At 35.2% G+C, this 24,461-nt stretch overlaps 1 protein-coding gene across 1 annotated transcript; it reads left to right on the top strand.

Moving 5' to 3' along the window:
• Positions 1 to 921: 921 nt before the first annotated feature.
• Positions 922 to 19,673, top strand: PSMA3 (proteasome (prosome, macropain) subunit, alpha type, 3). The gene is made up of 11 exons (XM_004681834.2): positions 922 to 1,057; positions 3,182 to 3,264; positions 9,129 to 9,252; positions 11,681 to 11,782; positions 11,866 to 11,939; positions 13,705 to 13,777; positions 14,816 to 14,881; positions 16,353 to 16,399; positions 18,357 to 18,424; positions 19,160 to 19,224; positions 19,510 to 19,673. Exons 1-11 carry the CDS (start codon positions 1,037 to 1,039, stop codon positions 19,552 to 19,554), a joined length of 768 nt encoding a protein of 255 aa, XP_004681891.1. The 5' UTR covers positions 922 to 1,036; the 3' UTR covers positions 19,555 to 19,673.
• The last annotated feature ends 4,788 nt before the right edge of the window (positions 19,674 to 24,461 follow it).

The raw sequence follows: 24,461 nt of genomic DNA, 5'->3' as shown, positions 1-24,461 counted from the left end.
TTTTTTTAATATATTTTTTCTGAGGTAATGCTGGTCACCAGTAAAACCATCATAAGTTCTATTCCCAACTGGCAAGATATTACAGCTCTGTAGTATTTCATAGTATGTAGACATCACAGCTTCTTTACCCAGTCAATTATTGGTGGACATTTAGTTTGTTTTTGTAGTACATTGGTCACCACAGTCTCAGCCTTTTCTTAGTCCCAAGTTTCAGTTTATTACACATGCATAAAGTCATACCCTAAGTACCCCGCCTAAAGTTCACACTCCCATTTGTCTCCTTCCTTTTCACAAGATGCATTTTATTTTCTCTTTGTTGCCTATTTCTTCCCATTGAATATGTAAACTCCCTATAGGATGGGGTTACCATTTTATTAGCAATTTAATATAATGCTTGGGACGTATTCCTGTTTAATGAATCTTTGAAAACAGTGTTATCTTTTTTTAATACTAAATGGACACATGGAAAGAGTACCAGTGTATCTATTAAGCCCCAGCCTAAGCCCTAGGTGAAACCCTGAGAGAGCAACTTCCTCTCTTCTAAGATAAGTGGGTGAAAGGGGTGCCATCACAAACTAGGACAGAAATTTGTGCCAAGGGTGGAAGGAAACCTCTCTCACACAGTTGGTTTCTGTGGGTGTACATGAACAAGTCCGCTTTAATAAAGAATAAGCAATAAGAGAGGAGTCGTGTAAATGATAATATAAACTCTGGGGCAATTTCCAAACTACCGAGGTATCAAAGTGGTTCAACAACACTTAGAACCGCAATAGAAAGAGAAGGAGTCCCTACCTCACCCTAACTGCACAGCCATTCTCTCTGCGCATGCGCATCGCCAGCCACGTTCAGGATGCCCCTTTTTTCTCCCACAATTCTTTTCGATCCGTGGATTAAAAACCCAGGAACTAGTCACAGAGAAGAAGGCTATTGGTCGAAAGAATAGCCAATGAGAGAGCTTGTTACTAGTCTGCGCGCTGCGGCGTAGGGGAAGCGCTTGAGGCCCTCAAATCCTACGCGACCGGGTGGTTTTAGCGCCATGAGTTCCATCGGCACCGGGGTGAGTCTGTCTTCCCGTGGTATAGTAGTCTTCCCTAAAAATTGGCGGTAAAGGGGAATCGGATTCATTCGTTGGGGTGGCCGTCTCGGGGTGCGCTGGGACTGCCTCAGCGAGGGGAGATGCTTTAGCTGCTTGGTGACCAGCCCCGTCTCTCCTACGCTACCTACTTAGGCCTGCAGTGGTGGGGACCCGAAGCTCTTGTGCTCGGGTAGCGGGCTGGGCCTTGAGGCTTAGAGCCGCTTTGGATTGCTGAGTCACTTTCCAAGTTAAGGCCGCCTAGGGAAAGCGAAAGTGGAAACTCGTGGGGCCTGAAATGGTGTGCGAAGGGTTTGGCGACAATTGGCCCCTGAAGAACCGCCGAGGCTCGACGGCTTGGGGTTGGAGATGTGGGGCGCACTTCATGGACCTCCTTTGCGGTTCCTAAGGTGCTGCTGACTCACGCGCCTTTTCCCTCTTCCCTTCAAGCGTACTCATCCCCTCTGTCTCAAAAACTCAGTCTGAAGAGTCCCTTTGTCTTTCCTTTGTCTAAGCTTTTTTTGTGAGGTTAGTTAACAGCGCTTGAATTAGCAATACCGTAAACCTTTGCGTGATTTGCTTGGGACATAACAGCTTCTGACTTTTAATAGACTGGTGGGGATTTTTAGAGTTGGATTTGTTAACTTGATCGGCTTATTATTTGCCTTTGTTGAATGCGTTGCATATATGCAATTTTTTGCTTATCCTTTTATGTATGCTTTGTATAGAAAATAGGTTTTGTTTAGAAATATTTGTTTGCATTAGAGGCTTTGAATATTGTGTTCCTCAAGTTGTCTTTGCAATTACAGTATGGTTACCTCACCTATTATTAGCATTTCATTCTACAAACCCTTCCTACTACAGTGCTTTAGTTAAGGATTTCCCATCTAACAGATCAGGAAACTGAGACTCAGAATTACTATTTTGAATGCTTGGCACCTATCCTTTCCGAGGAATGCCCAATGTACTTGACATTTCTCTCCACTTGATTGTATCTCAAGTTACATTTCCAAAAGTAGAACTCTGGGTTTTCTCCTGCCCTTGTGTTTTGCTTCTACAGTTTTCAGCACAGTGAAAGGCTAAATTGTAGTTGCTCAAATGAGGGGGGGAAGGGGAATCTGATTTATCTTTGTTTCTTACTGACTCCTAGAGACAATAATTCATTAGTTTTTTTTTTTGTTGTTGTTCTGTCCTCTAAACATACGTGCTTTCTTCCAGTTTCTGTGCCCACCATCTTTGGAATACCTGACTTTTGTTTATATTCCTGGTCGCTTTACAATTAATTTTCTGGATGTGTGTTTTCAAAAGCTTAGATCATAGTACTAGCCCCTTCTTTCCCTGCACAGTCACTCTCTGTATATTCGACGTAGTTTGGACCTTACATACTTCTGGTTAAAATTACACTTCTCTCCACCGGTTATAGTCCTCAAGGCATAATGACCTTATCTCTTTTTCTAGATTTTACCAGGTTGTTTCTACTCTTAACATCTTTATGGTAAATACCAGGATGAGGACTCCTCCATACCCTAAATGGCTAATTACTTATTTAGGCTTGACATAGCCTAACGGAGTAAATATAATTGCCCTGCAAGGCCTTCCCTGATCAGGTAGTCTATATTTCGTCAGACTATCACTTCACCCTGTCTTATTTTTATAATGGTACCTTTCTTGTTTACTCCTGTGTCTCCAGCACCCATATTTGTGCCTGGTCTGACTTAAAAATGAAGAAGGACTTAAGAATGAATTATTCATTCTGTTGTAATGTTTAACATATATAAGATACTTGTTAAACCTTTGAAAGGGAACAACTTTTCCAAGGGTTCTCATTTCATTTGTACTACAAATTTCAATGTTCGGTGCTTTTCTACCATTGTATTAATTAAATGTATTCTGTGTAAAGAGGTTCTGACTTTACTGAAGACTTGCTTCCATTGCTTTAAAAAGTTAAGAGTTTAACTTTTTCCTAGTGATGTGCTATTGTGATGTGCTTTCCCTTCCTCTTCAAAGTTGTTGCTGAGATTTAACCTAATCTGTCAATGGGAAAGCTATTTTTAGAAAAAATACTAATAAAGATACATCATTAACTTATTTTTGCCTTTGCTGTCCCAGTATGACCTGTCAGCCTCTACATTCTCTCCTGATGGAAGAGTTTTTCAAGTTGAATATGCTATGAAAGCTGTGGAAAATAGTAGGTAAGAAACATTAGAATGATTTTAACCAGTTATTAAATTTCTCCTTTTCTACATTCTTGGTTATTAAAACTTTATTATATTATATTGGCACAAACCAGTATATGCTCTAAAATAACCTTAATTTGATACACATTTCCAGATTTCATTTTAGACTGCTTGTTGACAATGAGCTCAATTTTAGGTCCAGGTTTATTCTTACTCATTCAAGTCTGTCTCATATGTAGTGCATAAAACCAAAATCATTTTCTTTCCTAGCCCATTTTTCTTTTTCAGATTCTTATATTATTTTTTCTTGGCCACTAAGCTATGGCCTTGGCACCTTATTTTTAATCTCCTATACTTTTGTTTTTCAAATATATGAAGTAAATCTATACAGACAGTTAAATATTTGCCTCATCAGGGACTTTTAAAAATTCTTCTCTGCAGCCACACTGCATTCAACAGATATAGGATCACTAAGCTATTTTCTTGTTGGATTCCTTCCTTCATTGTTTTTTATTGTTCAAAGTAATATACTGTAACAATTCTTTTAGCATTCTTGTAATGTGTTGGTTAAATTATTTAGCTTGTTGATAAATTTTATTCGTTTTTTATTAAATTTTGCAATCAGTTATACTTAAGTGATTATATTTTAGAATCTGGAGCACCTGGATGAATTAAAGAATGATTAAAAAATAGTTCAGTTATTACATCTATTTCAGTTATTTTGAAGAACTTTTTTAGACTTAACAAATAAGGTGTTGGTTTTTGAGTTCACATTTCTCATTGTAATGTAAACTTTTGGAGTAGATGGGAATAGGTAAATATTTCCAGAATTTCAGAAAAATACACATGTAAAAACTGAGTTTTTTTTGTCCTAATACTCTTTAATATTCGTTTATGGAGTTTCATTAGGGTAATGACTGTTACTTGTCTTCTAATATCCTGGCATAGCACATAGCAAACACTCAATAGTTGGTTAATGAATAAAATGTTAATTTGTGTCATCATCTGAATAGTAGGAATTTCTAATGACTTATGAAATATTTTTAAAATTCTGAGCAAAATACATGGTGAGTCTGCAGGATTTGTATTGAAGCTAATATATTTTATGTTTAAATATATATTAGCTATATTGGTACTTACAGGCTGTAAGTATCTGATACTATTATAGAAATAAAGCATTAAAAATTCTAGGCTGAAATGTATTTGTCTTTTGTAAGCCTGAGAGAGTTGAGAAAAAAATAAAATTCAAGAAACTGACCCATTGCTTCCTGTTGTATTAACCATGGGAACTACCAAAACAAATGACATAAAAGTGACGATTTAAAAGTACTTTTACTAGAGGGGTAAACAACGATAATAAAAGAGGTAAGGTTGAATTATAATCTTACCATTCAGTCCATCAAGAAGCCAGAATAGGCTAAGAAGATTGTGTGGTCCAACTGTAAAAGCTAGATTGCTTAAAACAATGTACATACAATTTTGGATTTTTTAAAAAGATTCATTTATTTATGCATACAAGAACTGGGGTATAGGCCAGAGGTGATTGGGAGGGTCACTGGAGGATTCACCAGAGACAGAGTGGAAAGCAGAATAGGCAGATTAATTGAAATACACTGCTAAAGGGAGCAGTGGATGGATCAGGAGAGGTCTGCTGTGCCAAGTGTGTTACCTCCCTGGCTGGGGTTGGACCTCATGCTGCAGTGGCTGTGGCTAGTTTTGTAATGCTGTCCTTTACCAGGGTGGGCCCATAGAACTTTGATTTTTAAGGCCCCTTTTAAACTTATTTAAATCAATTCATTGAGGACTTCTTAGAGCATTTATTTATGAAGAATGTAGATTCTATCAACATATACCATGATCCCTAAGAGTTTTTACTTGAGCAGATTATGTTTCTCTCAATATTTACCATTAAAAATTAAAACTGACAAATATAAATAATATTTAAAATAAACAGTTGTATATTAAAGGCTTATATTAAAGAAATTTAATTAATATATGGGATCTCCCTGGTGATACAATGGGTTAAAGCACAGCAATACAAAGCTAGCAGCAGCAACCTCAGCAGAAGTTCGATTCCAGGCCTAGGAAGTTACCCACATGGCACCGCAGACCTTTCCTGTTGAGCTGTGTTTCTGTACATCTGTCTGTTCCACTCCCCATTCTGTCACTGGTGAATTCTGTTACCACCTCTGCACCTGTGGCCTGTACCCTGGTTCTGTATGTATAAATAAATCTTTTTTTTTTTTTAAGGAAATTTAATTAATATAGTAAGACTTTCAATAAAAAAAATAACTTTTCCAAAATATTTTTAAAATAGTGTGAAAAGTGGCATTATTTTACATTTTTGTGAATCTCATTTGTTAATAGAAGACAAGCATATGAAGCAAATTAGGCATATATTTGGAAAAATGAGGAGAGATTTTAATACTCATTTCAGGTAATTATGGCTGTTCTTTGATACTACACCAAAACGGGACAAATGGTAGTTTTTTAAAGGTTTGTTGTAGTGCTGAATCAGAAAATACAATAATGAACTTTTTGTGTGTGCACAACAAAGGATCGGACTATCTTGCATTTTGGATCTATACCCACAAATAATTTGTAACATTGTGGGCTGGTCATTTGAAAAATAGGCTATTCATAATCCTGATTATCCAGATTTTATATAATTAATGGATAGCTGTCAGAAATACCACATTTGTTAGTATCTTCCACTGATCTGATCAAAAACAGCTTGTACATAATGGGGCACAGTGGTGATTATGTTTCTGAAATTCCAATTTAGGCATGAAAACTTGTTTATCACTTTGGTTTCCTTGAAGTGACAGTTGCTTAGTTCATGTTAGGAAAAAAAAGAGATCTGCGGTAAATCTTAAATGTAAATAGCAGTTTGACACTCTTTAAAGGTTAAAAACAGGTGCTCCATGAGAAAATTGACAAAAGTTTTACTTAGGTTTTTCCCTTGGGGGCCACCAAGATATTTTGATAGACAGCCAGAGGTACTTTGAATACCTTTCATTTCTTATGTTAATAAGAGATACTCAAGGGATGTCATTTAATAAAAATAATTTGCTTTATTATTCTCTTTTTTTAAGATTTATTTATGCATACAGAACGGGGGTACAGATGAGAGGTTCAGGGACAGTGGGAGGATTCACCAGAGACAGAATGGGGAGCAGAACAGGCAGATGTACTGAAATACACTGTTGAAGATGAGACAGGAGAGGTCTGCCACACTATGTGGGTCAGTTTTCCTGGCCATGGATTGAACTTGTGTTGAAATGGCTGCAGCTAGCTTGTGCTGTGCTTTAACCTGTTGTCCCACAAGAGAGGGCCTACTTTACCAATCTTAAAGTGGCTTAAAAAAAAACTCTTGAAGGTTCTCCCTGGTGGCGCAGCAGGTTAAAAGCACAGCATTCCTGCTCCTCAGCAGTGTACTTTGTCAGTCAGCCTTTTCATTCCCCACTCTGTCTTTGATGAATCCTCTCACCACCCCTGCTCCCCTGGCCTGGACCCTAGTTCTGATGCATAAATAAATAAATCTTAAAAAAAAAAAATCTTGAGTGTTGCAATGTGGAATACACTACTCATTTACTTGTATGTACTACTGATATTTATCATCACTGCTTTGATTTTTGTTAAAGTCCCATTTTACCCACCACTCTTATGTACCCTTAGTTTAAATGTCCACATATAGTAGCAAAGGCAGTGTCTTTTTTTATTTGCATGAAAATATATTTTGAAGAGTTTCACAGATTCCCAAGGGTTCACAGACTACACCTTGAGAACTTTTGAATTAAATAATATTTTAGATTTTGAACAGAGAGGAAGATAAACTTAGAATAATTAAGAAAGGCTTCCCACAACTGTAGGTTTAAGTGAATTTGCAAAAAGTCTGAAAATTTATGTAAATATGCAGTGGTGAGAAAGAAATCTATTCTGGTACCAAGGATAACTTCAATAAAGACATATAAGCAAATATGAACATACAGTGTTTGAGGGATGACAGTGAAGTCACAAAAACACCGAATGTACAGTAGGAAATTGAATGAGCTTAGATACCAGATTCTATGGTTTTTGAAAGCTGAGCCAAGGAGTTTAAACTTGAATGGGGTACCATTGGAGATACCTGAATGTGGGGAAGTAGTGTCTAGAATTCTTCACAAAGTTGTGAGTGCTTCTTCATTTTCTTATTACTTCTGATTATAATTACCTTTACTAAAAGTATTATAAGAAAGTAATACATTTTAATTTTGAAATGGTGACATTTCTCCACATTTTAAGGGATCCTTTTAACATCTCTTGTTTAAACAGTTGTACGAAACATTTTATATACTTACTATAAACAATAAAATTATTGCAGAAAAAGCACTTGCTAAGCACTTCCTTACATCAAGATTAGTCTCTTAATTTTTTTTTTTAAGATTTATTTATTTACACATATAGAACTAGGGTACAGCCAGAGGTGCAGGGGCGATGAAAGGACCCACCAGAGACAAGAATGGGGAACAAATCAGACAGATTGAGGAAGTGCACTGCTGAGGGGAGCAGCAGCAGAGATAGGAGAGGTTGCTGCTCCACTTGGATCACCTCCTGGTGGGGAGCAAACTGGCACCTAAGTGACCTCAGCCAGCTTTGTTCCCAGTGCTGTGCTTTAACCCATTGTGTCACCAGGGAGGGCCCCAAGTCACTTAACTTTTAGTTTATGTATAGCTTATCTTTCCTGTGACTATTAGTACCTTTTTTCTTTTTTTTAAATATTTATTTATGCTTACAGAACTGGGGTATAGACAGAGGTGTGGTGGGTGAGAGGCTTCACCAGAGACAGAGTGGGGAGCAGAACAGGCAGATGTACTGAAATCCACTGCTAAGGAGAATAGTGGGCAGGTCAGGAGAGGTCTGCTACACCATGTGGGCCAGCTCCCTGGCTGGGGATCGAACTCGAGCTGCGGTGGTTTCGGAGAGCTTCATACTGTGGTACATAATGAGCCACCAGAGCTTCATAATGTGGTACTTTAACCTGTTGTGCCACCAGGGAGAGCCTGGCTATTAGTACCATTTTTAATGGACATGAAGTTAGTGAATAGCTCCTTATAACATGGCTATCATATGCCAGAAACTACATCATTTATACATATTTTGTTGGCATCTGATTCATTCTGCTTAATATTTCAATTACATATTTTTATGTCATGATATACTATGCTGTTTTTTTGGTTACATAAATCATTTATATGAACCTCACTTATTACACTGCTAGTTAATCTTTGCTAACTTTTAAACCTGTTTTAAAGTACCTGATGTTTTACAGTTCTGAATATTAACCTATTTTTGTGTTTTTAGTAGAAAGTTTTTTTTTGTTTTTTTTTAAGATTTATTTATTTATGCATGTAGACTGGGGTACAGGTCAGAGGGGCAGGGGCGGCGAGAGGCTTCACCAGAGACAGAGTGGGGAGCAGAACAGGCAGATCGATGAAGTACACTGCTGAGGGGAGCAGTGGGTGGGTCAGGAGAGGTCTGCCACGCCATGTGGTCACCTCCGGGGCAGGCGGGAATCGAACTCATGCGGAAGTGGCTTTAGCTTCTCAGTGTTGTGCTTTAACCCGCTGCGCCACCAGGGAGGGCCAGAAAGTTTTTTTTAATAAGTTTTATTTTTTACATCCTTCTTCATTTTGTGCATTTTTTCATCTCATTTGTAAGCCCTTGAACTTCTCACTACCAATTCACCCGTGTGCCACCACCATAGTCCCACACATTCTTCCCGCCCCAGTTTTAATCCTGTTCCTCTTCCCACACCTGTAAAATGTCTCTATTTAGTTGCTCATTGTAGTAGTTGTTTTATCTTCACTTAAAAATTTATTTCCTTCTACTTGTTTCAGTACAGCTATTGGAATCAGATGTAAAGATGGTGTCGTCTTTGGGGTAGAAAAATTAGTCCTTTCTAAACTTTATGAAGAAGGTTCCAACAAACGACTTTTTAATGTTGATCGGCATGTTGGAATGGTAAGGTCACATTTTAAAATGTTCCTTTTTTGCCTTGTCCAGTTTCTTGGGAAATAACTGATTGAGATATATTAAAATGTGATTACAAGAACCCATTTATTTCTTTAGCATTGAAGCAGACAGATCAAAGAGCAAACACAGAAATAATCAGTTAACAGTTAGCAAACAGTTCACTATCTAATAAAGGTACCATTCTCATAGTGATTAAAGACAGAAAAATCACATTGTCATAAGAGAGGGAGAATGATATAGAAAAAGATCTTGGAAGTATAAATCACAAATGAAGGCCCATTTCAGAAGCAAAGAACCTTTAGCTTTTTTGTTACCACTTTTAGAAATCACTGTCATACTGAAGTTATTATATAGAAATTGCCTGTATCGTAAGGTGGAGCACTAGGAAATGATGTTTAATAAAAGAAAGGGTGAACACATCCTTTTAGTAACTTCCTAAGCATCATTGCATTTAAATTCAAGCAATTGGTATCTTAAGTGACTGCTTTGCACAGTTGCTAGCCAACTCAAAACCGTTATTAGTGCTTATTGAAGTTTTCTTCATAGATGTCAGATTTCAGTGAAAACCACTACGAAAAAAAGAAATTATTCTAACTATACATTATGAAAAGGCAAGGAAAAGTAGAAAATAATGCATTTTAAGTATAATGCTAGAGGTTTATTATATAAAGTATCTCTTTAATCCTGATAGCCCAGTGAAAGTAATTTTAATCCCATTTTTCCAGTTGAGAAAACAAACTCATTGGTACTAAAGAAATAAACTGAGATTAAAATTGAGGTCTACATGGTTTACCTGTTACCCCAGAGCCTATTCTGCAGGGTGGAACTCTACCCCACTAATTATGTTGATAGCGTTGCTATTTCTAAATGAGAAGTATAAATACATACAGAAAGGACTGGTAAAACAATCTGTGAACTATAAGACTGCATAAATTTAAAAATTTAGCTGCTTCCTTGATGTTTTTCTGAACCTATTTATTTAGTCTGCTGAAAAGTTTATTGCTAATGGTGAAAGTAGCTGATTAGAAGGAACTAGAGTGTCATGGATTCCTCCTCTTAGGAACAAAAAAAAAAAAAAAAAAACTTCCAGGTGTATTTAAAAGAAAAAAATACTAATACCAGTTAGTTAAATGATAGAAAAAATTTTTATTATCCTAAAAATTTCATATTTGTCATTTAAACTCAGGAAATCAATGGCTTTCTGTATAGTTGGAAATTGGCAAGACATTAGACACTGAAGAGGGAGAAATGAAGGATTAATGTTGTTATCATTTCTTTGTTTAAAAATCATGACCTTTGGAGAGAGGGGGCAAGGTTAAAAATGTATATAAGCATATAGTGAGTATCAGTGTGTATTAGGAATTTTCATTTTACTATTGCTAGCAATTACTGTTATAGTAATAGCATATTACTATTGCTAGCAGTAGAAAGGTGGCTACTTGAAGTTATCAACTTTAAGTTCTGCAAAGACTTTCTTGATTTCCAGGACCTATGCTTCAGTGATTTTTTTTTTTTTTCTTCTCTTCCTCCTACCAAGGATTCCCCAGGCCTAAAGAAATACCTAAAGGTTCTGATAACATATTTGGTTTTAAATACATTGCCATATAAAACTTCGGTTTAAGCAGTAGTATTTATGTCTTGAGTCGCTGTTTTGTGGGGAAAGACCACATATAGTTTAAGACAAAATAGATTTTATTTTCAAGCTGCAAGTTACTAGGTGTATAGCATAACTTCTTAATCTTTGGAGTCAGGTTGGATGCTGCCACTTGTTTGCTGTTTTTCCATATCAGTTTGTGCAAAGAAAGTTTTTAATCATAATAAAAAAATTTATGATGCTATAGTTAAAAATTTTATGATAGTGAAAGGAATGCAGTATGATGTATTAAAACTGGGAACTGCTTTGATGTTTTCCTCCAATGTGTCACAACTCAGTTCACTACAGTACTCTGATATCTCAGCACATGGTTTGGTAACTGCAGTCCTAAGCCACCAATCTTGGAACATTTGTGTTTGTCACTATAGCTTACTAGTGAGTTAATAGTCTAAAAAGGGGACTTGAGTTACGCCTTTTAGACCAAAACTTTTAGTAGCTTTTTGAACACAGAAATGCTTTAAGTAAAGATCAGTGCTGACCAAGACCCAGGATTTTATTCTTTATAATGAGGTTGTAAATGGGAAGACATGGAAATTTATTATGGATGTATTTCTTAGCACAATAATTGGACAAAACAATGATGTCATACTTGGTAAATTTCCAGTTCCCATACTCAAGCATCAAAATAGTCAGAATTCCTGATAAAGATCTTTGTGCCAAAAATTTTACTTTGGATGGTGATGTTTGTTTAAAAGAAAAAAAAGCCTGTAATAATTACATACTTTTCCCTGACTTGTATTTATTAAATTTTCCCTCCCCCAGGCAGTAGCAGGTTTGTTGGCCGATGCTCGTTCCTTAGCAGACATTGCAAGAGAAGAAGCTTCCAACTTTAGATCTAACTTTGGCTATAACATTCCACTGAAAGTAAGTGACAATATATCGAGGAACCTTTTAAATAGTAATAGGAGTTTATTAATAAGCTCTACTGTTTCTTCTGCTCCTCATAGCATCTTGCAGACAGAGTGGCCATGTATGTACATGCATATACTCTCTACAGTGCTGTTAGACCTTTCGGCTGCAGGTATGAATTTTTGAGATACTGACCCAGATCTGTTCCGTAGGTATCTGTTTTCCCCAGTACCTTAACCTCTTTAACTTCCTTTATCATGTGAACTACTACCAAGGAGTATGACAGTAGTGACTAAACAGTGTACATAAAAATAAAACGTTTAAATACTACACAGATTTGAAGCCATAGTAAAACACAGAAGTCACAGTTATACTTTGATAACAGTAAATTCTCTGATATTAGACTAAGACATTCTTAGGTAACTGCAAATTAATTTTAATTATATTGTGTTTTCACTATTAGGTTACCAACTATACTGATATATCAGTGTTCTCATTAATTTCCATCTTAAATAATTTTGAATAGTTAGGTAAATTGTTCTTAAATGGGAGGCTTTTTTTAGTCGACAGTAGTGAATCTGTACAAAATTTCATTGCATACATCTGTTACAGTTTCTTGTGTCTGTTGTCAAGATGAAGAGCTGGTATTTTTATTTGAGGGGCAAGCTAGAATTCAGTAGCATCAAAACCTGGAATACTGTAAATACTCAAATACAGCTTCTCAGGAGCTCTGTCATTACTTTAGATTTGTAAGACCTGTTCAATTTATAACTTTGCTTTTGCCTTCTCACCCTCTCATTCCTCAGTTCTGTAGTTAGCTTTTAAGATTAAAAATGGGTCTGTCATATGACTCAGCAATTCTACTCCCAGGGAACTATCCATGAATACAAACACTAATTTGAATAGAAACTTGACACTCTTATGTTCATTTTAACACTATTTACAAAAGCCAAACTATAGAAGCAAACTAACCTCTTAAGTGCCCCAAAATGGGTCAGTGGATCAAGACAACATGGTGCACATACAGGATGGACTAAAAAGAACAAAGTAATGCCATTCTTGTAGAAGCCACAGGTTTGGCCAGCCCATGCCTGAACTGGGGCCACTGTTCTTTGCTTCCCACTTTTCTTTAGGCTCTCAGCTGAGTTCTGAATTCATCAATTCTGTTTTTAAGGAAGTAATTAAGAATAGTGGACAGAACTTTTTCAGTATTTATTCTCAGTCAGTCTTAGATGTTGTGAAGGTGATAAAGATGATTGTGATACAAATTTAGAGGTGATAATAAAGATATATACTGAGTGAAATAAGTCTACCTTTTTAGAAAGATGGAAAAATAAAGAATGTGATAAAAATAAAGGATGAGGTAGAATGAGGAACTTCAAGCATAGAATATGGTATGAAATATTACATGATTTTATCAGGTAATATGTAGAATATAAGACTTTAGATGGTGCTGAAGAGTAGGATAGGATCATATCATACAGAAGTCATCTGTGCTCCATGCTAAGGACATGTTTAAATCATCAGTTACATATGTTAAAGGATTAGCCTCAAGCAGATGGAAAGGAATAATGGTAGGGTCAAAAGTGGATGTTCTGCACAGGAAAATATGTGTAAGATGAGACTTGTTTCTATCTCTTAAGGGAAATATAAATTGCAGTTTTGGAAAAATCACAAGTCATGATAGCTGTTGAAGGGTGGAATGTTTGATATTCATTAGTACCCTTTTGTCTTTACGGCTGTCTCCTCAGGAAAGTTTTATCAGAGTTAATATACACAGCCATATGATTTTTGAGCAATTTCATGTATGTACTAGATTATATTAAAATCACCTTGCTGAAATACTATGAGTAACAGTTTATATTATAAAATATAACTTTTTGTCATTTAATACTTTCATGCTAATCATAATAATAGTTTAATTTACTTTTATGCAGCTTCATGTTAGGATCTTACAGTGTGAATGACGGTGCACAACTTTACATGATTGACCCATCAGGTGTTTCATATGTGAGTAATTCTGAATTACCTTAAGTTCTGTTTTTGAAGATTTTATTTATGCATACAAGAACCTGGGGTATAGGCCAGCAATTCAAGGGGTGGTGAGAGGATTTACCAGAGACAGAGCAGGAAGCAGAACTGAAATACACTGCTGACAGGCACAGTGGGTGGTCAAGAAAGGTCTGCACCATCTGGATCACCTCCCTATCCAGGGATCTAACTCATGCTGATAGCTTCATAGTGCTGTGCTTTAACTTGTTGCACCACCAGGGAGGGGCCCCTTAAATTCTATTTTTAGCTTAATGGTATATCTGGTGCAATTAATAAAAATAATCTATGGCTATGAGGCAGTGCTTTATACAAACTGCATAGTGCACGTAAAACTTAAAAAATATATTCTATTATTCTACATATTAGCAGTCTTAAATATAAATATATTTCTGTTTTGAAATAATTTTAAACAGGATTGCTTTGGCCTTTTTCTACCTTTTCTCAACTATCTTCAGACATTTTTCTTTTACTTATTTTTTGCATAGATGAACAGTTATGTAGGCTGGCAATCACTGAATAATGCTGAGATTTAATCCCTGTTTTTTGTATGGTTTCTTAGGTTTTTAAAAAAGACTAATTTGTCACGATACACATTATAAATGGACATCCTTATCTGTAAAGGGCAATAAGCTTAATTAGTAATATAAGAGGGTTTAGAGTGTTGAGTTCATAGTACTTTGTTTTCTCTCAGGAATAACTACATTTAATTTTAATGTTAAAGATTTTCCCCAAATATTTCAAATATGTGCAATGATAAAATTTGCTTTTCTTTGGCGTATGTCTGAGATATAATCCAGATTAGTCTAGAACTAAGTTGGCATTTTAATTTTTTAAGCCCCTTGTTCGTGAAAATGTTTGACTATATTCCTATTTAAATTTGAAAACCATTTAATATCCTTCCACTTATTTTTAAATGGAAACAGTAGTAGCCATTGATGACAGTATATTCATTTTGTTGGGTTTTTACATATTTTGTTGTATGTTCTTTTTAAACAGGGTTACTGGGGCTGTGCCATTGGTAAAGCGAGGCAAGCAGCAAAGACAGAAATAGAAAAACTACAGGTAAATGCCTACTTTAATGATTGCATTTAACATTTATTTCATGCAGTGATTATCTCATCACAAAGTAAACCTATTTGTTCAAGGACATAGTGTGGTTTGTTTTTTTGATCAGAGCTTTCTGAAACTGCTAAGTAGCTGGAGAAGCAAACTAACATACAGTAAGTTGTGTCATGGATCCCAATGATTATGACTAATAAATCTCGTAAATGCTTAATCCAGAAAAATAGATTACAATAAAATTTTACAAACACTAAAAACCCACTCATTGAGTTCTGTGGGTTTTAGATTGTGGATTTTGGTATTTTATTCCATCATTTCTTCTCTGTAGTATGGCTTTGTGAAATCTTAAGACTAAGATCTGAAAAATAAAATCCCATTTTGTTCCAGCTACCCGTTTCTCTTCCTGAGAGTCATAAATACATCTATAGTGTCGCTGTTCTTTAACATTTGCTCATTTTCTTTTTAGCCATAAACTGGTGCACTTAACATTGAAACATTGTATGTCAAATCTTAATCATTTTTGAAACTTTTTTGAAAGGCAGGTACATGTCTTTTGATGAATTACAATCTGTCATCTAATATTCAATCTACAGTATAAGTGCCTCAGTAAGCTCAACAGTATCATAAGAAAGGCAGGTAATATGTCTTGTGGTAAATTACAATCTGTCATCTAATATTCAGTCTACAGTGTAAGTGCCTCAGTAACCTCAATTTTTTCAAACTACAATATAAAGTTCAGCACATTGCATGTTTCTTATATCTCTTGAGTCCTCTCTCCCCAATGTTAGGATATTTTTTTCTCATGTTGTGCAAACAGCTAGAAACTTCAGGATTTCTAGAGATGTAGCAGTTGAGTCATCTAAGCCTGATCTGCTTGCTTTAACCATTTTCCATTCTCAACATATGCCAGTTTGTTCAGACTTTAAAAAAAAAATTCTTGTGTATTCAAAAACACATATAACCAATAGATCCTGTGCTTGCCGATTATTTCATGCACCTACTTCAAACAGGCATCTATGCATATTTTCTATTCTACATCAAAAAGTACACCTGGGCCTTGTCAAATCTTGGTTTTGTCAGTTTTGTCTGACATTATATATTTTTGCTTTTAATAGTTCCACAGAGGACAGTTTTCTCACACCTTCATCTTTATTTTTTGCACAGTAGGTAGTTTGTTTGCATTTTATTATTCTAAATTGGCTATATAAAAAGATTACTTCAGTTTTCGAAATATAAGGTGTGCCTATGAATAGATATAGAGGATCTGCATTCTTACAAATTTTAATACCACAAAATTAGTTCCCAGCCAGGGGTTGCCAAGAATATCAATTTCACCTAAAATCATTTTAGGTGATTTTTTATGCTTGTGAATATTAGGACATTGGCTGTTGATAGAACTTGTGGAAAGAATCTGAAAGGTAGTTACACAAGTAGAATGTTCTTTTTTTGACACATAATTTATTTTCTATAGATGAAAGAAATGACCTGCCGTGATGTTGTTAAAGAAGTTGCAAAAATGTAAGTTGAAATTTTCCTAAGCATTTACAAAAATATTTTCTTACCATTACCTTATACATAATTCTGAGAGGCTGTTTTGCTAAAAATAGCTTAGAAGTTCTATAAAAGGCCATATAAGTGACCTTTTCTGTATTTCAAGTTACAAGGACTTGATGTAAAAAGAAAGCTTTTAACAATGGGCCGTTCAGGTGACAGAATCCAACTAATCCAGCTGTTGTGACCCTCTAAGGGCTTCATTAGGTACCTCCCAAATTTTAAATTTATAATTATTTCTACACAGGATCCACAAAGATTGCTCATTTATATAACCTGTTTCTATGAGAAAGATGTATCTTAATCATGAAAGTTTTGTAATAAGATGAGGTGAGCAGTATTTCAAAACATTTGAAAATAGCCTATAAAAGCTTCTGGTGGTTTACAGTACAGTAGAAAGCTATGTAACACTCATAAGCTAGTGAGCAACAACAGTCAGTAGACCTGTGTGGCAGTGGTTCAGAATTCATTTTCCTGGACCCTCCCTGGTGGCAGAGTGGGTTGAAGCACAGCATTATAAGCTGGCTACAGCTGTTTCAGCGCAAGTTCGATACCCTGCCCCAGAGGTGACCCACGTGGCACAGCAGACCTCTCATGACTTACCTGCTATTCCCTTCAACAGTGTATTTCAGTAGATCTGCCTGTTTTTTACCTACTGTCTGGTGAATTCTCTCACTGCCCCTGCACCTCTGGCCTATACCCAGATCTGTGTATTTAAATAAATCTTTAAAAAGAAATCAATCATGTTTCTTCCAGATCAAAGAATACAGAAAATGCAATGAAATGCTGATTTTGTAGCCAGCATTTAAAATTTTAAAATAACAACACTTCACAGAATTCACAGCAAAACTATTATATACTAGTATACAAACTATTGTATACTAGAATTACATGAACATGGATTAGTCAGCTCTGTGTCTGTCAGGTACTATGAAAATAAATGATAGCCATCCTAGAGACCTCTTCTAAGCTAAAAATATGTTCTATTTTGGTAATCCTGACTATCAAAATTTAAAACGTGCTTTGTAATTTTTAGTGATTTTTACCAGTTTTGCTATTGTACTACTCCCCTTTTGAACCCTTCCCAGTTTAATTGTAAATTTATTCTGTGATCAGTTAATAATGTAGTAAAATTGGAAACTAGGTACAGTAGAGCCACTTAAAGTAAATAATCTTCATTGAACTGACCAACAGTTTGACATGGCAGGCTCAATCTCCTTGACTTGAAAATGTTGCTAGTCATTCCTTTTATGACTAGGTTATGTCCATGTACAAATCCATCCTTTTTATCATTTTATAAAAAGGAGCACTAGGAATGCTTTTTTGTATTTCAGCAAGGCTGTAGGAGTAACTTCCACAGTAACTGTATGGGTGACAACTATAAAATAAGAAAGCTTTCCTGGTAATTTTTTGATACTTTAACTTTTACATTCCCTCCTTGTTTGCTACAAAGGTATTGCTTGTCATTGGTGTTCATATGTTTGAAGACCAGGTTGAGTAGCATGTAATTGTTGTAAAAGTTAACAAGATGTTTAAAAAAATTCTCGCCAAATTGCTGCAGATCAACACCACCACTAGTAATTACAAGCACATACATATTTAAAACTAAGTAGTTAATTAATGAATAAAACCTGAAAAGGCAAAGGTGAATGGTGGATTTTTTTTCTTGTTTGAATCTGTGTTCCATACGAGATTTCTTTTAAAACATATTTAAAAACACAGCCACTGCTGTAAATTTATATTGAATCATGTATATCAACCCTTGTATAATTTGTCTTTTCTAGTGTTTCTAGTAAGTCTATATGTATGTGTGTGTAATTCTATAAATACTATTATTAGGGATGGGTGTTCAATAAATTATAGTGACTGGGTGCATTACCTATGTATGTAGATGACCAAATGAATGTTCTTTTTTCTGTTCTAGAATTTACATAGTACATGATGAAGTTAAGGATAAAGCTTTTGAATTAGAGCTCAGCTGGGTTGGTGAATGTGAGTTATTTTTGTACATTTCTTCATTCTTGGAGTCATCTATACTCAATCTAATTTGCCACTGATTGCCTTTTTTAATTTTTGAAATAATTATTGATCTGTTAAAAAAAGTCACAACACCCACATTTGTGTACCAAAATAACTATTAGAATAATGTTTCTGCAACATTTTATATGGTTATTTTGGTCACTAATGTACCATTTCTATTGGATTATCCATAAAAGTTAAATTTTAGTGGATGAATAAAATATGAACATGTTCAGCTGCAGTGGGTATTGAATAAATTTCTCAGTCACTACATGTCTAATACAAAAAAACTAGAACAGATTTGCTATATAGTCTCCTTTTGAAGAGAAAGTTCTGAACAATATTCACTTTTTTTAAACATCCTTTTCATCTTTTCAGTTATTACTAAAAAACCACCATTTTTTTGTTTGTAACATAGGGGCTTTGAAGCTAGCCTTAAAAAAAAAATCACTGTGTACTAACAGGTACTCAGGATTTAGCATATCATCAGGATAAGTCATAGTGTAATTTTTTGTTGCAAGAGCTCATTTTTTTTTTTTTTTCAAATTTAATCTCGTGGAGAAAAAACAAAGATGTCTTCAAACTATCTGGTATTAGTATAATTTTACAATATTAAACAGATTGTACATGTGTATTTGGGCAGATTGTATGGTACTAGTAAATGATGAAGTCTTCATTTTTAATTCATTTGAATGTATGCCTTTACAGTAACTAAAGGAAGACATGAAATTGTTCCCAAAGATATAAGGGAAGAGGCAGAGAAATATGCTAAGGTAAGCCACAGCATTAGTTGAGCTAAACCAAGAATGGAAATTTTCTAGGTTATCCTCAATGGGGATATACCTGACCTGATTCCAAAAAGTGCAAGGATTTAAGGTAACATTTACTTACTGTTGTTTCCTGTTATATTTTATCAAGAATATAGTCAAGTGTCAGAGCAAGGTATCCTTTACTTGGTGTCTTATTTATGAAGAAATTTAATGACAGGTGCTTATTAAATTGATTCAGATTGTTAAAACAATACTAAAAGTTGATTTTAAATATTTTTTTCTTAATAGGAATCTTTGAAGGAAGAAGATGAATCAGATGATGATAATATGTAACATTTACTTCAGCATCTGTTTTAAATTTCTAACATGGTCCCATGTAAACTATTTCACTTGTTCGATTATTACATACCCATTAGCCAATTTTCATTAAACACTTTTGTCTTGTAATGATTGAAGTTTGGTTATCTGTTTTACCGTATTTGTGGGGATAATTCAGCACATGTTTATTCAGCAATACTGCAAAGGCTTTGGAATCAGATTAATTCAAAGGTCATCACTCAGCTAAAATGTAAAGATTGTATCCCTTGAGATGTTATGTACAAAAGTATCTAAAAGCAATTAATTGATACCATCGCCCAGTTTTTTATTCAGTAAAATTGTTGGTTATTAATCACTATTAACACTTAAAAGGTGATACACAGAATGATTGGAAGATGAAAAATGTGGCATTTTTTTCTTTTATTGTGGTAAGAAGTGGATTTAAGGATCCAGAGTCCTTATCCTATCTCTTAAGTAGAAATATCTGTATTTTCTGCTAAAAAATAAACCACAATATACGTGAAGGTGCCCTGCAAATAGATTATGATACTAAGTGGAATAATCAGTCTTTTTTTTTTTTTTTTTTTTTTAAGATTTATTTATTTGTGCATACAGAACTGGGGTATAGGCCAGAGGCTCAGAGGGTGAGAGGCTTCACCAGGGACAGAGTGGGGAGCAGAACAGGCAGATCGACGAAGTGTACACTGCTGAGGGGAGCAGCAGGTGGGTCAGGAGAGGTCTGCCACACCATGTGGTCACTTCTGGGGCAGGCGGGAATTGAACTCATGCGGAAGTGGCTTTAGCTTCTCAGTGCTGTGCTTTAACCCGCTGCACCACTAGGGAGGGCCGGAATAATCAGTCTTTAAATAGGAAGAGCAACTGTTACAACCTCGACTCTTAACACTCAAAGCAGGAAGAAACAATTAGAACTGAGGCCAGGTAGACACACCCACTTTATTAAACTGTCATGCTGCCTAACAAAGTAATCTACTCATTGCATTTAGCAGCAAGGTGGTGTTGGATTCTGAGCACATGTGTAGTTTAAACTACTTGTTATACAAGCAACTCAAATCAGTATCAAATGAATGACTACTTTCTTGTATTAAAACAATTACCTAAACTTTTTAATAAAAAAAAAAAATAAAGAACCAGCAAAAAAAAAAAAAAAACAATTACCTAATACTCATTTACCTCAGGATGATGCTGGCCCTGGATAAAAGCCTAAAAAAATAACCTATCTACAGAGAGATTTTTAACTTAGCCAGATGATTATCCTGGAAAAGAAAATAGCTAGCTATTGTATACTTTTTCTAAAGTATAAGTAGGCACATGGATCTTCTACTCTTTAAAGAACAGGCAATGATTCTAAAAGAAGTATGTATATGAACCACATTTAAACTTCTCTACATAAGATAAAACTATAAACTAAGCACACACACCTTGGTCTTTAGTTATTATGAAAGTAGTAATTCATTTTTACATCTATGTTTGGTTTTATTTTTTTATTTAGTTTTGCACAGAACTGGAATGAAGGCCAGAGATAGATACAATTGGGGCAGGGTTAAGTGTGAGAAGATTCAACAGAGACAGAGGGGGGCAAAACAGGTAGATTACCGAAACACACTGCTAAGGGGGGCTGCTGGCTAGACAGGAGAGGTCTGCTGTGCCATATATGGGTTAGTCCCTTATAGTGGATCAAATTCAGGCCGTTGTCCTGGTGTTAGAAGTGTAGTGCTGAGACTTAACTCCTGGTCCACCAGAGAGGCTCCTATAAAGATACTTTGTAACTCTACTAATGAGATATGATTACTCTGGAGGGCAGGAAAAAGAAATAAGACTGTTACATTTTATTGACATGATTACGATTTTATTTTCAGAAAAGTAAATACCTTATTACTGTAAATCTTCTTGATATTGGTACCTAAAAAATTAAAAATAAACATTTTAAATATTAAAGATAATTTAGATTATAAAACCACTTATCTGATAAGACTATCCATTTGCTTTTATTTTAACCATTCACAAAGATACCTGAAAAATAAGAAATAATCAAGTTGTAGGTCATCAATATTTTATCTGCAACACTACTCTTGAAAGATTTAAAGAGAAAATTACAGTGACAAATTAATCAACCAGCAAAGGTCACAATATTTTTTTGTTCATTATGTAAAAGTACCCACTTACCAAAATGCTATTAAAAAAAAAAAAAGAAATCCACAAATGAAAAATGTCAATGTAGAACACTCAAATGTCAAAAGATGGTAGTCTTTTGAATTCCTTACTTTCAGAAATGGAATCCAGACAAGACTTCTATTTCACTTTTCTGCACATACCCAAATTATATGCAGTGAGCCTGACTATTTTCTAATGGTCTTTTAAAATTCAAATTTCTCCCTGTGGAGTCATTTATATGTTACCCTTTAACAGTTATTAATTTTTTCTTAAAGGAAATCTGAAAATATATTACTACTACTGCAACTCTTAATCCTGGCTAAGTAAAGCTTTTGTTCTAAAACTGTGTATTCATTTATGAGGGGAATTACTATAATAAAATAAATGTATTATTATACCCTCTTCCTCACCTTTACCGCCTTGAGTTACATTCATGTCTTTGTATCTTGAGTAGTGACCACACAGATATTCAGATGCTAGTTAAGTAGAGAATAATGTATACTATTTAAAACTGTACTAATCAGACACAACTTAATATGAGCTAGTTTGCTATGTGAACATCTGGAAAAGCAAGATCAATTAAAAAAATAGACCTAGGCCCTCCCTGGTGGCGCAGCAGGTTAAAGCACAGCACTAAGAAGCTAAAGCCACTTCAGCATGAGTTCGACCCCCTGCCCCAGATAGCACAGCAGACCTCTCCTGTCTTGCCCCACTGCTCCCCTCAGCAGTGTACTTCGTCAATCTGCCTGTTCTGCTCCCCACTCTGTCCCTGGTGAATCCTCTCACCCTCCGCATCTCTGGCCTGTACCCCAGTTCTGTATGAATAAATCTTTAAAAAAAAAAATAGACCTAGGGCCCTCCCTGGTGGTGCAGCAGGTTAAAGCACAGCACTAAGAAGCTAAAGCCACTCCAGCATGAGTTCGACCCCCTGCCCCAGATAGCACAGCAGACCTCTCCTGACCTGCCCACTGCTCCCCTAAGCAGTATAATTCATCGGATGCCTGTTCTCCCCATTCTGTCTCTGATTAATCCTCTCACCACCTTTACACCTCTGGCCTGTACTCTAGTTCTGTATGCATAAATAAATCTTAAAAAAAAAAAAAGACCAAACCTTTTAGGGAAACAATTTTTTGTAGAAGCATGGTAATGGGATTTTTCTTATTGAAAACATTAGGAGTTCCTCTTTGCCACTATTGCAACCACAACTTCAAAACAGAATTAAAATAGCCAAAACTAGCATTATAATTAAAATGTAGGAAAGTGTTTCGTAAGGTTAGGCAGATTTCAAACTGGCTTCATTATTTAAAATTGTAACTCCTTCAGTAAGTTAACTTCCACAACTATAAAGTGAAGATTATATCCTATTTAAAAAACCATCAAAACCAGGTGTACATTAAGTATAAATTTAAACTTGTGTCAGGTTTTATGATAATGATTAATAAAATGTTAGCTAAATATCAAACATTTAAAAAAAAACAGCTCAGATAACTATTAATTCTAACTTGATTTTACATAAGCCCAATCAAATGCCTAACAGTCTTTTAGTAGGCTGCATATAAAGAAATAAGCTGTTTAAAATTTATATAAGGAATGAAAATAGCCAAAAAAATCAGGAGAAAAGGATCCAGGCTACTTGATTTAACTTAATGTTAATGCAGTAGAGATGAATGGAAAAAGTCCAAAAATGACTCTCAAATATGGTTAATTGACTGTCATGAAAAGGCTAATCAATGGAGGGCAATGCTTTTTCACAAATGGAAATGAACAATGCAAAATATACATATACCAAATATACCCAAAAACCTACACTCAAAACATACTATTTACCATCGACAGAAACTGAAAGTGATCATAAGGCAAAATATACTTCAAACTCTTAGAAGAGATCATCTCTGACTGTGGTTTAAAAAGTTCTCAGATACTATACCAAAAGCATGCTACACAAATGAAAAAAATGAGAATCTGAATTTCATCAAAATGTCTGCTGTCCTGAAAATAGTAATATAATGAAAAGAGAACAACTCTATAGAAACTGCATATATGATAAAGGGCAAATGTCTAGAATATACAACCTAAAAATTTAAAGTGGGTATAAGATTTGGGTAAACAATGCAAATGATAAAAATTAATGTTCCTACTTTTGACTAGACCATCCCTTCAAGAAGTTATCCTCATATTAAATGCGTATCCCTTCCGTAAGTTACTCCTATTAAAAAGCAAATACTGGAGCACCTTGGTGGTGGTGCAGGGGTTAAAGAGACAGTGACGGCACATGGGTGATTTAGTGATGGGAAGCCCACGGGGATTACAACTGTGAAGAAAAAATGATCAAAATAAACTATTACATTATTAAAAAAAAAAAAAGTGCTATCAAGCTATCATCAGCCACTGCTGCATGAGTTCACTCCCTAGTCAGTGAGCTGACCCATGTAGTGCTGCAGACCTGTCCAGCCCCGTTTCCCTCAGTCGTATATTTCATTATTAGATCTTAAAACCCAATTCCTATATGCATGAATTAAAAATTTCTTTGTAAAAAATATAAAATGTTGAAAAACAAAAACAAGTGCCCTTAAACATTTGAGTTTGTATTTAAAAGTATATCATTTAGACTTTTTTTTTAACCATGTGGCACCACAAAGTGAAATTTACTTAAGAATTAAACTTTATCTGGCCCTCCCTGGTGGCTCAGTGGGTTAAAGCACAGCATTAAGAAACTAAAGCCACTTCAGCATGAGTTCTATCCCCACCTG

This window comes from Condylura cristata, unplaced genomic scaffold (assembly GCF_000260355.1).
Source record: "Condylura cristata isolate star-nosed mole 26May11 unplaced genomic scaffold, ConCri1.0 scaffold00013, whole genome shotgun sequence".
NCBI classification, from domain to species: domain Eukaryota; kingdom Metazoa; phylum Chordata; class Mammalia; order Eulipotyphla; family Talpidae; genus Condylura; species Condylura cristata.
Note: the sequence above shows the minus strand (reverse complement) of the source record. Positions and strands in the feature narration are given on the sequence as shown.

Excerpts from the sequence above, each read along its gene's own strand:
- PSMA3 (XM_004681834.2), top strand. The coding sequence starts at position 1,037 with ATGAGTTCCATCGGCACCGGG. Across the intron at positions 11,783-11,865 it reads GCTATAACATTCCACTGAAA|CATCTTGCAGACAGAGTGGC; the intron begins GTAAGTGACAAT and ends TGCTCCTCATAG. Across the intron at positions 16,400-18,356 it reads GTTAAAGAAGTTGCAAAAAT|AATTTACATAGTACATGATG; the intron begins GTAAGTTGAAAT and ends TTTCTGTTCTAG.